This window comes from Barbatula barbatula (assembly GCF_947034865.1).
Source record: "Barbatula barbatula genome assembly, chromosome: 17".
In the NCBI taxonomy this organism is placed as follows: Eukaryota; Metazoa; Chordata; class Actinopteri; order Cypriniformes; family Nemacheilidae; genus Barbatula; species Barbatula barbatula.
In genome coordinates, this window is record NC_136780.1 from 19,636,093 (window position 1) to 19,652,320 (window position 16,228).

Genomic DNA, 16,228 nt, shown 5'->3' on the forward strand with positions numbered 1-16,228 from the left:
TTACTTTCGCTTTTAAACGAGATGATATTCCGCTGCGAGGTGATCTAAGCTTTCATTTCTTCTTCACTGTGCTGCTTTCTATGTGGATTTATGTCATCCGACGGTGTTTTAGAGCGATGGAAGACCGGTCCAAACACATGAGACTGAGAGAATGGCTCATAGCTCAGATAGACAGTGGGAAATACCCTGGACTGAGCTGGGAAAACCACGAGAAGAGCATGTTCAGAATCCCCTGGAAGCATGCTGCCAAACAGGACTACAGACAGAACCAGGACGCGGCGCTCTTTAAGGTGCATCTCTCTCTCTCTCTCTCTCTCTCTCTCTCTCTCTCTCTCTCTTTAAGTTTGCATTATTGGCATGACCAAATGTATATTCGTATTTCCAAATCATTTGCAGATTTACAAATATAAAAAACGAAAAGAAAGGTAAAAATTAGAGATCGACCAATATGGGTTTTTCTCGATGCCGATTTTTAGAAATCAGGACAACCAATGGCTGATATATGTGGCCGAACCTTTTGGCGATATGTTTTCTTTTTTCCACCTTCATCTCATAAAATCAAATTAAGTAGTAGTTAAACATAACGTTGAAGACGATAGCAGGCCAATTCATAGTAATTGATCAAAACTTTGAAGCATTTTCTCTTCTCTGTTCTGAAGCATGCTTTTGGTTATGCTTTTTGGCAGACACTGCTAGTCAAATGTTCATAATCTAAGTTAAAACAAGAAACAAAATCTCTCATATTACACAGCCTGCTGATCATAACTGTGTTTTGAATTATATTTAGCTTTGAGCCTTTTTTTATTTTATAGGACAGTAGAAAGCCTGACAGGAATGTAGACGATCTTGTGGTCAAATGCGTTTAAACAGCCACAGAATAATCTCTTTCTCGCTCTGTGTTGAGATGTTCCATTACTGGCTGACTGCACGTTCATTGAACTTATTAACTGTGTCTCAGGCATGGGCCATGTACAAAGGTAAATTTCAGGAGGGCAAGGACAAAGCAGATCCTTCCACGTGGAAAACCCGCTTGCGTTGTGCCCTCAACAAGAGCACAGATTTCCAGGAAGTTCCAGAACGCAGTCAGCTGGACATCTCTGAACCCTATAAGGTTTACCGGATCCTGGACGACACTGGACGAGTCGCAGGTACAGCATTATAAAGACCTCCGCTTCTGTTCAACTGTTCAACTGTTCACATATTTGCACATTTCATGTTCAAGAAATGAGTTTTTTGCTAACTTTGTTTTGGGTTTTAAACATTTAACTTGTTAAGTAAATATGTACTTGCTCTTTCCCTTCTTTAGACATGTGTGTAAATGAGGAGGTAATAGAGGATGGGGCTCTGAGAGAAACACAGCTGCCAATACAGGTACAGTCACATGACAAGTCTTGTGGAAATCCCCAAGTGCACTCTTCATTTAGTTTCACTTTCACCTCATGGACACATTTCAATAGCTGAAGGTGTTTTTTGTTCATAATTATTATGCTTTATTCTTCACCTTCAGCTTGTCAGCTCACTGGGCGAGTCAAACAGAGGATGGACTGGTTCGTTTTTTTTTAGGTCACACAGTAATCTATATAACGTATAAAACGCAGGCCAAATGTTTCACTTTTGACCTTTTCACTTTTACTTTGTGTTTGCAGAGAGATCAGCCAACGGCCAATCGTATGCCTGTACTCCTGGAATAGAAACCAAAGGCCATTCTCAGTTTGTTCCTTCAGCATATCTATCTCAAGTGCCCTTGTCTGGTAAGAGAACAGGCTCCTAAAGACATGCTATTTTGACACTGTTTATGATGCACACAGCTTCAAATATTTGCATATGACAGTTTACAACTGGGGTGTCAATCTCAATTTCCGGAGGGCCTCAACTCTGCACAGTTAGGGGCTAGAAACATCCAAACAGGTGTGGGTTGGATCAAACTGTGCAAAGCTGTGACCCTTCAGGAATTTAGTTTGACACCCCTGGTTTACATGAAAAAAGTAAGTGGCATCTTTTTAGTAAATCTTCAGTGTCCTACCAGAGGTTTTTAGAAAAAAACTGGTTGCAACTTGCATTTCATTGCACCGGGAGGGAATTTGCTCTGGATCTGCCACGTGCCTAACAAACACACACAAACATTGCTGTTAGATTTTAATCGTTTTCAGTTGGCAGAGAACGTTTTGCACGCTGCTTATGTACACCGGACGCCACGTTTTTTCCACCTTTAGTAGTATTTACCGACTTCTTCAGGAAAAGTGCACAAAAATTGGTCTATCTGTGCAGAAAACAGCAGCACATTCAACTGACTGAGCAGAACTGCATTTCCAAAACTAACTCTGTCACTGTTGCAGCCTGCCTGGGCATACAGTATGAACATGAACGTAGCCTACTGTAGTTTGTTGCAGACATTTGTGCTGCATGATTTACTAAAAGTTACATTGAAGTATTTCATAAACAGAAAATATGTAAGTGAGAATGGCAACAGAATGTAACAGTTAAGACAGTAAACACCATTACGACTAGATGACGCCATCAGTATGATGATTGCCATATGAAGAGTTGATATGAAAAGAAAAATACTTGTTCATAAGATGTTTAGAAACAATGTTTTTATTGGGCATTCAAATGAATATCAATACAACTGCAGTTGGCTAATTTTATTTAAGAGTAAGTAACATTAGATCATGAAAATTACATTTCATGCAGTGTGTTATGTTGCAGTGTTTGCAAGTAAGCAGTCTGCCAAGTTGTAAGTCCGAAGACAAATTAATTACAAAGTTATTGGCTTGTAAAAAATGGAGATGACTCTGAATCAGGCAAACGAGACGTGACCTGGTCCGAGTCTCTAACCGGCGTGTAGAAATATTCCTCTCCTGCGTTTAACTGGGACTGCCATGAAAACTTCACTCTCCTCCACCAAACACTTCAATTATCTTGGCGTGTTCACTGCAGGATATGTTGAAGAGGGAAATACCAACTTTATTTGGAACTGTTAGCTCCACCGAATCAAAACCTTAAAGTGTGACTACTTATTTTTGTCTTAACATAAACACATATTTGTGTACCTTATGTCTGTGTTTAGATAATGCATACCACGTTAACATTTACCGATATTTCTGGGGTATTACAGTTTGTTTATCTAGCTATGAACTCGGCTAATTTAAGTGTTCAATCTATTTACTCTCAAAGTATTTATTTCAAGAACTGAGTGGACTACTATCTGTATTGTAATAACATCTGAAGATACAAACACCGTACACTGTATGCGTGACAACTAGTCCAAGTATAATACTGGTACTAGAGAAGTGTAAATGTCCTTTTTGAACCTATACAGATAAATAAGGGTGAAACTAAAATAATTTTTTATTACGTTGACTTTCTAAAATGCTCTATCTTACATAACAACGCACAGTACAGACAAAATAATATTATTACTAATGTATTAACAGTATTTTAAGTAAGAATAATATTTTATTTCAATGATGAGCAAAAGCACAACCTGCATGTTGTCACACTGGAAGTTTTGATGAGCGTGTTTCTTCTTCAGACTCGGCCTCAAACTGCTATCTATACACTTTATATAATATCCAACCAACTGTAAACCGTAATCAAGTAATGATGATTCTTCATTTGCGACACAAGCTGAACGCGTTTGACCAATCACAACAGACTCCAGTAATGAAGATAGGCGTTCCGTTTGTGGCACAAGTTGAACAGGTTTGACCAATCACAACAGACTACACCATCTGACCAATCACATAACACTAGGCTCACGGATAGGAGGGGATTAGACAGATGAATTGCAGAACAAATCATTTGAGAGTCAGTCAAGAGGTATGGTAAGAAAAACTGCCTATTATTATGACAATAGTGTTTTAAGACCTTGTATGTACATAGACTAGTTGTTGGACACTAAATAAACCAAAGTAGGACCTTAAAAATCCAATGTTACATACTCTTTAAGTAATAATATAAAAAACAGCACTTACACAACACCATGATAAAAACATGATTAATTTTTTTTAAACTGAGTTATCTGTTTTTGCAAATAAACTCTTCATATAGATATAATTTGTTATTTAAAGTTTATTAAAAGCAAGTTTTGAAATACTATGTGTACTGGACCTTTGACGTTGACGAGAATTCAGATTAAGACCTTTGAATGTAAACTTTGAGAACCCCTGGTCTAGCGTATGATGTGCTTTGGAAAGTGATTGAGGATTTTGATTAGTGTTGTGTGTGTTTGCAGACTGCCGTCTGGAGGTGCGTCTGTTTTATCACGGTAACCTGGTGCACAGCGCTGTATCTTCATCTCCAGACGGCTGCTTCATCCTGCAGGGCTGTGCTCCGCTTGGGAATGAGCGCATCTACGGGCCGTGTCAAGCCAAGAAAGTCTTCTTCCCCGATCCGGACATTGTGCCCCTATCCCAAGGCATCACTGAGGCAATGAGCCGTCTGCTGCCCCACCTGGAGAAGGGTGTGCTGGTGTGGGTGGCTCCGGACGGCGTCTTCATCAAACGCTTCTGCCAGGGCCGGGTGTACTGGGACGGTCCTCTGGCTGCACACAGAGAGAAACCCAACAAGCTAGAGAGAGAGAGGACCTGCAAGCTGCTAGATATGACCATCTTTTCACAAGGTGCAGAAGTGCATGGCCTCTCTGGGCATCTGTTTTTTATAGCCAAATGCTTTTGGGTGATTTTTCCATCGCCACTCACAATTCTGGCCGCATTCTCTGCAGAGTTACAAAATCACCGGCAGGGCACGGGGCCTGAGCCGAGATATGTGGTGGACCTGTGCTTTGGAGAGGAGTTCCCTGACACCAGTCAACCAAAGAGCAACAAACTCATCACTGCACAGGTAAGTGTTCAAGTGTTTCTGTACTCAACAGTTCTGGATCAACTGCTTTATCCTGTGTGCCATGAAAGTGAAAGATGATTGTATGCTACTACTTTCTGTATCTTAACAACTCAGAGGGAGAACACAATTAATTTAATATCAGTTAGTGTTTTGGGCGCGTCCTTTGTTGTTTGATGAACATAACAAACAGAGATCTTTTGTTTAAACACATTTTCTGCATTAGCTTCACACTGCATATAATACACGCAACACAAATAGTTATCATTGCTGTTCGGTACCTTCTGGGGAAATTCTTGTGTTCTGCAGGCGAAACATATTTTTTGTAGCTCCGCTCTGTAGGTCCTTCCGCTTCATCATCAATAGAAGTAAATGTGTCTCTTCTTCACCCGCGCATGATCAGTCTTTGAGGGGCGGGGGCACTGATAGATAAGCGAATGGCTGAAGGAGGGGAGAGAAAATGGAGTGACTGGATGCACCGCTCGTGCAACATTACATTTATAACTCACAAAAATTATATAAATTGATGATCAGTTTGGCAGTCGCACCGGCAGGAAACACAGTCACAGTCTAGAGCCCTGTTATCGATATTGAAATTGTAATCATGATTCATGATGTCAAATAATAACGATAATATTGCATATGTACAGTATATCATATTCTTACAGACTACGCAGACAAACTGAAAAGACTAAAAGAGTTTAACGCAGAAACAAAGCAGCAGAAGTGGTTTTAAACTGATGTGGATCAGAGCAGCATGTCTAATGTTTTCAATATAAAACATATGCTCACTGCGTAGGACTGCAAGACTAAAAACTAATCGTTGTTGATTGTTATTGCCCTTGATGTTGTAATCTCAATAATAACTTTTAGATTTACAATACATACATTACAAGGTGAGAAACGTTTATGAAAGATTTGATTGCTGTTATTCGTGCTTTAATAAAGCAAACACTGATTCCTCTGGGACCATGAAAATGAAAATAGAATATAGCCCTATATACTGTATATAAAATGATGGAACATTCAATATCAGTAAAACACTCAATGACTGCAGGTTATACTTGAAAGAGTCGGACTACTCTGCACGTTGAATCTTTTTCTGAAATCCTTTTGTGTAAGCGGTTGATCATGATGAACTTTGTGAGTGCAGTGCACTTCAGCACAGCTCCCCTTTCAGCACAGCACCGGTGAACCCTTTAAACGCCAATGATTGGCCAGTATGTTCCTACGCTGAACTGTGATTGGTTGTAATGGTGCAGATCAAATCGTAACGCTGTAATCAACATTTGTTTATTTTCATTAAATGGAAAATCAGATATCCTGAACCCAAGACTAAACAGTGAAACTTCAAATACGACGCTTCCTTTCTCTGCATCTCTCAATCAGCGTATTCTCTCATCGTATGTAAATGCACTATACGAATGTCAAAATAATGGCGTCTTTCAGCGACTAATCACATGTCAATCAATATCAGTAGCAAATACAATTTTGGGGTGGCACCCAGCGTGGCCAATTAGATGTCAGACAGATCTGTGAATGGTGGTGGTGTCACTTGCTGATCCAGGAACAGTGATCCTTAGCAGTCGTATTTCCAGTTTTGAGCTTCTGAGACCTATTTGGTTCAGAAAACAGCGACTTTACACCAACAGGCTAATGAGAAATGTAGTTATACTAGTAACGTCACTTTGCTTAACGTTCTGGCAGCGGCAGAGCAACAGGATCTCAATCATTTCACAGTAAATCAGTGGAGACACAAATGTATTATGAACTTAAACATATCTCCATATTCTAAAGTAAAATGATACTAAGATATCTTTAATATGTCTTGAGTTACACGCAAAAACAATTTAAAATAAAGAATGACTTTTGTCCTTTGAAAGTTTGCTCAGTTTTTTGTTCATTATTTGACTCAAAATAGTTTGATCCCATCTTGAAAACAATGGATTACTCAGAAAATATTCTTCCTTCATCATTTCAATACTTTTTGTCCAGAAACAGAATGATCAAAATCTTTCAGCCAAAATCGGTTTCCAATAGAAAATCATCTCAGAAATGAAACTCTTCAACCAACACAGTGCACATTTATACATGTGCTTGTTACTTTAAAAAAGCTCATTAGCAGGATAGTAAAATACTCTTTAGAAGAAAACTATCTTTTAAAAATGTCCTTATCTTAGTTCCAGAGTTCCAAGGTCATTGAACCCCTGATCTCCTATTTCAGCGAGCTGACCATGAAACGTCAAAGCAGTGATTGGTTGATGTCTTGTGTGTGTAATTCACACAGCAGTTCTTTGACTTACCAGTGGAGGGCGTGATGGAATGAGTGAAAATGATGTCTGTCTCTGTGTGCAGGTGATGCCTCTGTTTGCTGTGGAGTGTCTAGAGAGACACGATCCATCTAAGAATGCTGAGACGAAGCGTTCACCCTCACAAAGGAGCTGTATGCAAAGCGATGCATAGCCACGCCTTTATCACAACAGAAACCTTTCGTCATCTAACAAAATGGGGAATTGTTTGTAATTATCAAACAAAGTCTTTATTCTATCAATAATGAGGATTCGGACAGAATAATAAACAAATAAACAACTTGATTAATTTATTTCAGAAAGTTTACACGTGTTAACATTAGCTTGTAACATTACATGCTTATTGTAAAATGCACACGTGTGTGACTTGAGAACATTTTTGTACTATTTGCTAAAATCAGAATGCCTTAATCATGCATTTTTTATATTGTGTTGGTTTGATTTGTAGTGTGATTAAGATGAAAAAATATGAATTGGACACGTCCCATATAAATCTATAAAGCCTTTCTTTTATTTCTAGGGAACATTTCATAACAGTTTCACAACTTTAAAAATATACACTTTTAGAACTATAACATTTATAAAGAAAAAACAGCAAAAGTTATTGAAAAACCACAAGAACAAAAATAAAACAGGAAAAATAAAGTGATAGAGTGTGCTTGATCAACAGTAGATATACCCGTATCTGAGATCTCCATGTTTATTCCCTGCTTTCGATCACACAGAAACATGGAGGGGAAAACCACAGATCACCAGAGGAGCTTTCTGATAGCACCGTCACACCGAAACACCAACCCCAGGGTGGCGCGTCCGTGGAATTCCCAGCTGGCGTGTGGGGTCGGTAGTGTCTTTTCCCTTGGTGAGAAAAGACTGGAGAATAATGCTAAAGTGAGCTAGCATACGGACCCCACACGGAAAGCTTGGCTGAAGGCCGCTAATACATTCATAAACATGAAACAAGAATGCGTTGCGTAAATAACAGCAGACTTCTATCTTTTTTTATCTGTCGTCATAATACTGATTGACATGAAGACATACCCTGCAGAAGAATGCTGCGTTGAGATTAGCATAAGTAAAAGGTGCATGGCATCACAGATAAGTGATTTTTGATTGTCTCAATTTGGGCATTCCCAGCATGTTATTTAACGCATATTTAACAACAAGGAACTATTTACCCAAGATTTTACCATGGAGTGTGTGAGGTTACAAAAAAGAACCAGTTGCAAGTCTTCGTCACCTTATCGCTCCTGCTTACTGCTTTCTTTCCTGCTTACAGCCATGCGGTAAACGGTGGCTAGTGTCGATCCCTGACTGGAGATCGGGGGCAGACCATCGTCTTTTGCGCGCTCTGGGCCGATCTCTATGCAGAACAGGGGGAGAAGTCAGGGCCACAGGGAGAGGGGGAGGTGCTGGGGGAGGGGGCATTATCTCTGCTGTTTCTGTGCAAGTAAGCATCCCAACTTCTGAACGCTGCACCTGGCTGCCGAAGTGCGCAAACTGCAGAGTGGGTATTGGAGTCAGTGCCAGACACACGTCACCTGTGCTGAGCTGACGGCACTGCAGGCCATACAGCTGGGCGCTTCGGTGAGGACTGCATGAAGACCAGCCATGATCCCGTACAAAAAATGGATATTCAGCTAAGACTGTGAGTAGCTCCTGTAGGAACAAAGATGTACAGCTGTGTATTTTTTTCATATTACCAAAGACAAAACTTAACGGTCAAAACACTTAATAATTGAAAAACATTCAGCACAAACGCTATTTTAAGATATAGTACTTTTTCTACATTGACAATTAAACGTTTTAATAAATGTTCCATCTGTTGGTGGTGGTGATTGAGGCAGTCACATTTTCAGATCAAAGCTGTTTTCACACCGGTTTGCATACTTGCTTCCGATGTGAGAAATGTATCATAATATAGTACAAATGGTCGTCCATCAAAAGTTTAAACAGCCTTTACAGCAACCAAAGAAATTCTCACATGAATCTGGGTTTTCACCAAACGCTCACGGCATTACAATAGTATTTCACTTGTAAATAAAAGAAGTACTTCACTTAAGGATGAAAACGTGAATCGTCTTTATCCACTACATCCATTTGATATTTAACCACTAGGCGTCACCATAACATTACAAATAATGCGCAAGGCTTGGACCTTTTTATAGTTATGTCAAATGCTCTTGCAGAAAGCGTACATGTTATTATTCAATCAAGCTGAAAGTACCTTCTCAATTGGCAGTTAAAGAGATGTTTCACTATTTACTTATCCTCATGGTGTTCTGAACTCTGCCTCACTTTATTCCTTTAAAATGATAGTTCCCCCAAACATGAAAATTCTGTCATCAGCCCCAATTCACTTCCTTTGTATGGAAACATGTGGGGGCCAGTTAACAACATTCTTTAAAAGATCTTCTTTTGTATTCTTCTTCAGAAGAAAAAAAAAACATACAGCTTTGATATCAAACGAGGACATCATTTACATTTTTGAGTGAACTATGACTTTAAATACAGTTGTTAGAAAGAATATGAGTGTCTGTCTATGAATGAATCACCAATGCACTTTCATTAAATGTGAAGAAAATCTAAATATCTTGTCTTGTATTTTATGGAAGTTAACTGATTTATTACAAGAATAAGCATTTTTGAGTAAACTAACAATTGAAGCGTTGACATACACCCCAAAATGTGGATATAACCAAACCAGAGAAAATTAAACGTTCTTCTGGGCTCACCTGAGTGTTGCGGTCTGTGAGCAGGACCTGCAGATGGTTGAATCCATGGGTGGGTCCAGCTGAGATTAACAATATAGTGCAGGTGGTCAGGTGAAACTCAGGCAAGGTGTCAGCACTGCGCAAGAAATCCTCTGTCTTTAACTCTTCCACCCTCTTGAGACGGCCACCGGCCAGTTCAATAAGGGAACCTTTGGCAAAATGAGGTAGGACTGCAGAGGCAGGTGGGTCGGGGCCAGTGAGCACAGCGACGGCAGGGCAGTACAGTCCCGCGGAGGTATCCCATTCTGTCTCAGCCCCATGGCTGTTGTGCTGGCTGTGTGGGGAGGGCTGAGATTTTCTTGGAGGGAAGGAAGGGCTTAGCTGAGGGTATGCCTGAGGGTTCTGATGAGCAGTAGGACAGAGGGAGCCTAGGGCATAGTAGATTTGAGCTCCACTGTTATAGTCCTGAGAAGCGATTGTCTTTCCTGTCTTTGCATCTGACAATGGGGGCACCAGAGCCTTTTGTGTTCTCCGAGGGTCTCTGTTTCGTGGTGAGGGATGTGCACTGGTGCTCTCTTGCACCCGAATGCCTTTCCCAGTGCTCTGTCTAGCTGTGTCCTCTTGTGTTCTCCTGCCACTAGCACTGGAGCCCTCCAAGCTGTTCATGATACAGTTTCCATCATCATCGCACAAGGGTGCTCTTCTGCTAGACCCACTGTCTGGGCCATCTACACCATTGGGCCTTCTACTGTGGTACCTGAGCCCGCTATCAGGGAGGGTGAAGTGGGGATAGACTGTTGACCGAGGATAAAGGTGAGAGGAAAAGGGGGAGCTGTAGTCTCGTCGATTGTGGTTGTAGGACCACATCTCTGCGGACTCACTCATGTAGACGTTCTTGAAGGTGGGCATTGAGATAAATGGCTGCAAGTTTAGGGGAGGGACATCACCACGGAGCCAGCGGGAATGGTGGGAAGCAGGGTGATCCAATACTCCCTCCATTCCCCGTCCACACATTGTGTCTCTCCAGGATGCCGAGAGCAACCCTCGCCTCTCACCCACTTGAATTGGCAGGTATGAGTGGTGCATGGAGGGGGCATAGGACACCTGCCACGGCAACGATGGTGGAAGGGGTGGCAGCGGGGGCAGAAGAGGTGGGTGAAGATCAGCAATTTCCCTGTGACCCTCTGTGGAGCGACGATGCCTTCGGCTTGGTAGAGGGGCAGGGGGTTTGAAGTCATTCTCTGGGACTGGCTGATCTGACGAGCCCTGTCGGGACTCGCGCTTCTTGGGGGGAAGACACTCTATGCTGCGGTCTGGGCTTGGATTCATGGGGCAGTCCCCCGGGCCTGCTGGGCCAGACTAGGTTACATGGGCAGCTGGGGAGAACGAGGGGCCAGGAGAGACACAAGTTCTTCTGCTGAACAACATCACGTCAAACACGGCCACGTTCAGAACCACGTTCATTAACCTGAGATGAAAGAAAAAAGCAAACCATTATTGTCTCGTACTGGCTATACACCGGGTTTTCAATTGATCTTCAAGTCTCTCTATATCAACATTCATCACATGGGTGGTCAGTATGTAATTGGTTGGCTATGAAGTAAAACAATGGGTAGAAATACAGATTTTGAGAGTGAGCATTGCAACAAAGCCAGCATTAAGTTAATGTATGTCTGGTTTTGTTTTCGTGGCGCACATTATTTCATGATATCACTGGAACATATCTTGGTTAAGCAAAGTAGATTACTGTATGTAAACACACTCACGCACAAGTGAACCTGTAATTTGTATTTGGTCTTTGATCTGTTTCTCCTTCAAAAGACATACATTTTCTTGTGAAAATAACCAACTCTAAAAATCTATTTTTTTTGTCAGGGCCATAAATTGGCCTACTGAGAGTCTGAACATCCATAAGAGTATCGCCACACTGTTGATGCGCTACAAGTGAACACATAAAACACATAGGCTACTGATACCTTTTACCCTATGGCAGGGGATTCTATTTGCAAGTTTGCCGTGGTTTATTAAGATGTGACCTTATAGCTGAATCTTATGTAGCGGTAGAAGTTCCATTTTATAAATAGCCATTTGTAAAATAAAGACAAAAATCAAACCCAGGGGTATGTTTCTTACAGCTTTGAAAGCAAACACTTTTCATTCGAAACATGGTGTGGAGGAGTTTCTCTAATGTCATTCCGAAGGCTCTAAATTAGATACTTCTATCTGACTACGCTGTGCTGCCAGAACATCTGCTCTCTTTCTCAACGCCTCTGTCTACCACACTGTCTGCACGGACTGAACCTGATACCCTGCTGCTGTCTCCATGGAAACTGATTCCATTCATCTACAGTGACCATACAAGGTTGAGAGCTAGGGTTGTATAGGGATGCTCTTGGGAAAATAAAGCAATAAAATAGATTAGTTACAATAGTTTGTTCACTTTGACCTCACAAGTGAGTTGATGTACAGCCGTTCGATCACTGACTTCTTCAGAAGCAAATGAGTTTCTATGAATGACCAGTCATGTACATGTGGAATGCAAACAAATAATTAAAATACATTCGACATTTCTTCTGTACATGAAAGATGTAATACATGTCCCAAACATGGAAATCTTGAAAGAGTCATGAAGTAAAATAGAAGAGTGTTACTCCGAGGCTCACAAACAAGCACACAACTGACATTGCCGCATCGTTCTGTTTTCAACACTTTGGAATTATGAACGATACAAAACAAACAACAACAAAAAAACTAGACAGGAGTTTGTTTTTTTATGAACAATTACAACACACGTTGCTGAAATCCAAAACACACAGCAAATTTGTTCCGTATATATGGAGTTTCTGAAATCCATTTGATTCATACAAGCCTGTCCCCCTGTTAAAGAAAAGAGATTTGCTGTCTTGTATGTTAAGAAGCATAAAAAACAAAGCCCTCTTTCCTTCATGTAGTGTTGGCAGCCAAACTTACTTAACACATTAAGCAGGGACATTTCTTGAGGTTAACGTGAAGAAAATACCACGGCTGCAGAGCATTGTAGCCGAAGTTGTCGCAAAGCTGATTATCTTATCCAGCTGGATTCCATTGCAAAGTTCTCTCCGACGGCACCAACTTACAGACACTTTTCATTCATGATGAATCATCTCCTCAAAAGCTTACAAAACACAACAGACTTTAACTGTGATGTGCACCATCACTGCAGTGACCTCACAGGATCTTACCAAAACGCCTAGAACAAGCTACCAACATAGCGCAAAGCACATGCACAGATTTAACAAGAATGTCAATTCTGGAGCGCTCGTGCAGCGGATCATGAACAAAGGTACGCTGACCTGATGTGACTGACCTTGCTGGTGTGCGATGAGCAGATGCGATCCGTGTGACGCCACTCACTCCTGCCTCTCTTCAACACACACACACGCTGCAGACACGGGGTGTGCAGATACAGCAGACAAACTGTAGAGTCACAACATATCGAAAAGGCTGCGAGGCGTGCTGTGAAAAAGTGTAAGAGTTTGTGTGTATGTGTGTGTGTGTGTGTGTGTGTGTATATACAGGGCTGAGGAAATGAGTAATATCGTGCAGTGTGAGGCACGTCTGCTACGCAACAACACAGGCAGACCAGTTGCTGTTGTCGCCCACTCGCCTTACTCACTGTGAAAGGGATAAACACACACTCCCGGTCACCCTCTCTTTCTGTCGCTCACACACACACACAACTCTAAACATATGCATTTACATACGTAACAAGCATGTAGATCTCAGAGATTTGTTACACTGTAAGCTGTCGTCAATAGAATTTCTGTCGCGTAAAATCCAATGCAATACATAACTGTAAAAAAACAATAACTGTGAATGTTTATATTTAATTCACAGTACATTTTATTTGACAATACACTCCCAACCAGTGTTACATGGAGAAAATAAGCCGATTTGACCATTGACTGACATTCTATTATAACAAGACAAGACTAGTAACAATGGCCAACAGCAGCAAAAAACAGAACGGCATCACATCACATTACAATTACTACATGCCATCAGATTATTTGTGTGAAAAGACTTCTGGAAATGGACAAATTGAAATCAGTAGCACATGAGTTAAAGCAGTTGAGCGATCGACTTATTGAGAGAGAACGAAGAAACAGAAGAAAGTTGAAAGGCCAAAATCTGTATAAGTTCACTTGAGTAGGAGAGAAAATGTTGAAGACGCATCCTACACAAACCCTCCATCTCCGAGTCAGCGCTGTTATAGAAACCTCTGAGTCAAAGCAAAACTGTACTAACACACACACACACCTACACACACACACAGCTCACGTCCAGCAGATGCGGTGTCAGCGTTCTCTTTGAAGACATGTATCTAGAGGAGAATACCGGCACATGCTTTAAATAGACTCTTGTTTGAAGGAGACTGGGTTGAATTGTACAAGAACTGCTGGACCGAAAAGCTTTTTATGACATTTCATGACAGTTCCAGCTGGCTGTGATTCTTTTGTTAAAATATAGAATGTTTTAGAGCAAAACTCATTGAAAGTGCCTGGACAAGATGTCGACTTTTATATATCATCAAATAAACTTGAACATATCAACAGAGAGCCCATTAAAATCTGAAATGCTTCTGAATGTGGGATTAACATCGTCCCTTGACTACAACAATAAAACAAACATAGCTGCAGCTTTGGCACAAGACAAAAGACGAGTTGTTTCTTTGTTTTTGAACAAAACAGAACATATCTGCATTTTGAAGCCAGTGTACAGTATCTTATGGCTTTACATGAAACAAATAGGCCAAACACTGTCATTTAAAGGACCAAACGTCTTTATGAAACAGCAAAAAGAATAATACATTTCATTCAAATATGTTTTGTAATGACTCGAGGAGATCTGTGTATGTGAGTCAGTGAACAGCACGTGAGTTTATGCTGACTGATACAGAATCCATGTCTGTTTTTGGACATGAGTAACACATCCTGTAGTTTCAGCATTCATTCAGATATTATAATGTGTTTAATGGGACTTTCCATCACAAACATTCAAGCTGTTTGTGGCGAGAAACGAAAGACAGAAAATAGAGAATCTTATCTGAAAGATGTTCAGATATTATTTAGAAAGGCCACATGTACGCATACACACAACCACTTTTGTGAGCGCAGTAACACAGCAGACTTTGTGTTCCATGTTCATGACAAAATCCTGTGTTTATGTTTTTTCTTACCGAAACGACTGACTTTCCAAGATTTTATTCTATAGTCATTTGAAATCTGCTAGAAATACACAAGCGTGCATAGATGAAGAACACACTCCAACTTTTGATGATGTATGAGACACTTTAAAATGTTAAATGACGTTCTGAAGTATAGAAATTGAAAAGAGTACGGTTGACAAACGCACCATACTAAAGGCAAGATAAATTCAGATGCTGTGTCGTGTAAGAGTCAGTTTTCCTGTATGCAGCACTTCTCTGCTCCGATCGGGTTTCTGGCCTCTGAAATCTTTATGATTCAGCACAGTTCTGCAGGAGACCAGCGGAGGTGAAGGTGAGGAGAGAGAGCGAGAGAGCTGAAAGACTCGCTGTATGTGGAAAGGTTAGGTTAGGGGTGCAGAGTTTAGCATCATCTTAAGCAAAATGAACACGCTGTGCCCAAAACATTCAATCCTTCAACAATAATGAGGGAAATGGCCGGCCCGTGGCATAGGACGCGAAATGACACCCTGCGCCGAGAGCAAAAAGACGCAACACCCGAACACGATTATAATTCATCATCTTTACGCGTTAATTATGCATGTGTAACGGACACCAGCTAGTGTGAAAGCTGTGCAGGTAAACCTCACTCCAGTCTTCAATAGGTGCTCTAGCCAGTGTTTTAAAGTGATAGCACACGCATCATGCTCAAAATGAACACGAACTGACATCGAAATGCAGTTATTTAAATTAAGTTTACTACCATTTTTCATGAATGTTATTTGTTTAATTAAGCAATAAAAGCTGATTAAAATGTTGTGTAGTACAAATATTCTACAGTGTTTATATTGCGTGAGGAAGGTGCTTCTATGCAGATAGTGACAAGCAGGTGGTCCAGAAAGTACAAGAAGGCAGCGTGATGGACGACACGCGGCTAATTATTGAGGTAGAGAAATACAAAGTGATTTATCACACCCAGTACTGTTTTAAAGACATGAATGCTAAAGAAAAGGAATGGGAGGCAGTTTCATCGGATGGTAAGTTATTTTGCCATCCCAACATCAAAACTACAGATAGAATATCATTTAAATAGTACGTTCTTTTCACCTATTGTGTTTCATCCTGAAAAGGTTTATTATTGTATTGCTGTGTTGTCCTAAACTTAATTCAAATTCATGTTTTTT

At 40.7% G+C, this 16,228-nt stretch overlaps 2 protein-coding genes across 4 annotated transcripts in view; one reads left to right on the forward strand and one right to left on the reverse strand.

Annotated features, from left to right (window-relative positions):
- On the forward strand, positions 1 to 7,755 carry irf10 (interferon regulatory factor 10). Its single transcript, XM_079477817.1, has 8 exons — positions 1 to 290; positions 959 to 1,148; positions 1,307 to 1,371; positions 1,508 to 1,547; positions 1,647 to 1,751; positions 4,235 to 4,621; positions 4,724 to 4,842; positions 7,195 to 7,755. Exons 1-8 carry the CDS (start codon positions 81 to 83, stop codon positions 7,300 to 7,302), a joined length of 1,224 nt encoding a protein of 407 aa, XP_079333943.1. The 5' UTR covers positions 1 to 80; the 3' UTR covers positions 7,303 to 7,755.
- The window catches only part of LOC306906426 (uncharacterized protein), a 22,591-nt gene continuing 13,999 nt past the window's right edge, over positions 7,637 to 16,228 (reverse strand). The window contains exons 1-3 of one of the 3 annotated variants that reach the window (XM_079477815.1): positions 12,830 to 13,202; positions 9,881 to 11,327; positions 7,637 to 8,804 (exon numbers count right to left, since the gene is read on the reverse strand). In XM_079477815.1, coding sequence (XP_079333941.1) covers positions 8,400 to 8,804; positions 9,881 to 11,188 — 1,713 coding nt within the window. In that variant the 5' untranslated portion in view covers positions 11,189 to 11,327; positions 12,830 to 13,202 and the 3' untranslated portion in view covers positions 7,637 to 8,399. The other 2 variants (XM_079477816.1, XM_079477814.1) reach the window with 2 other exon arrangements.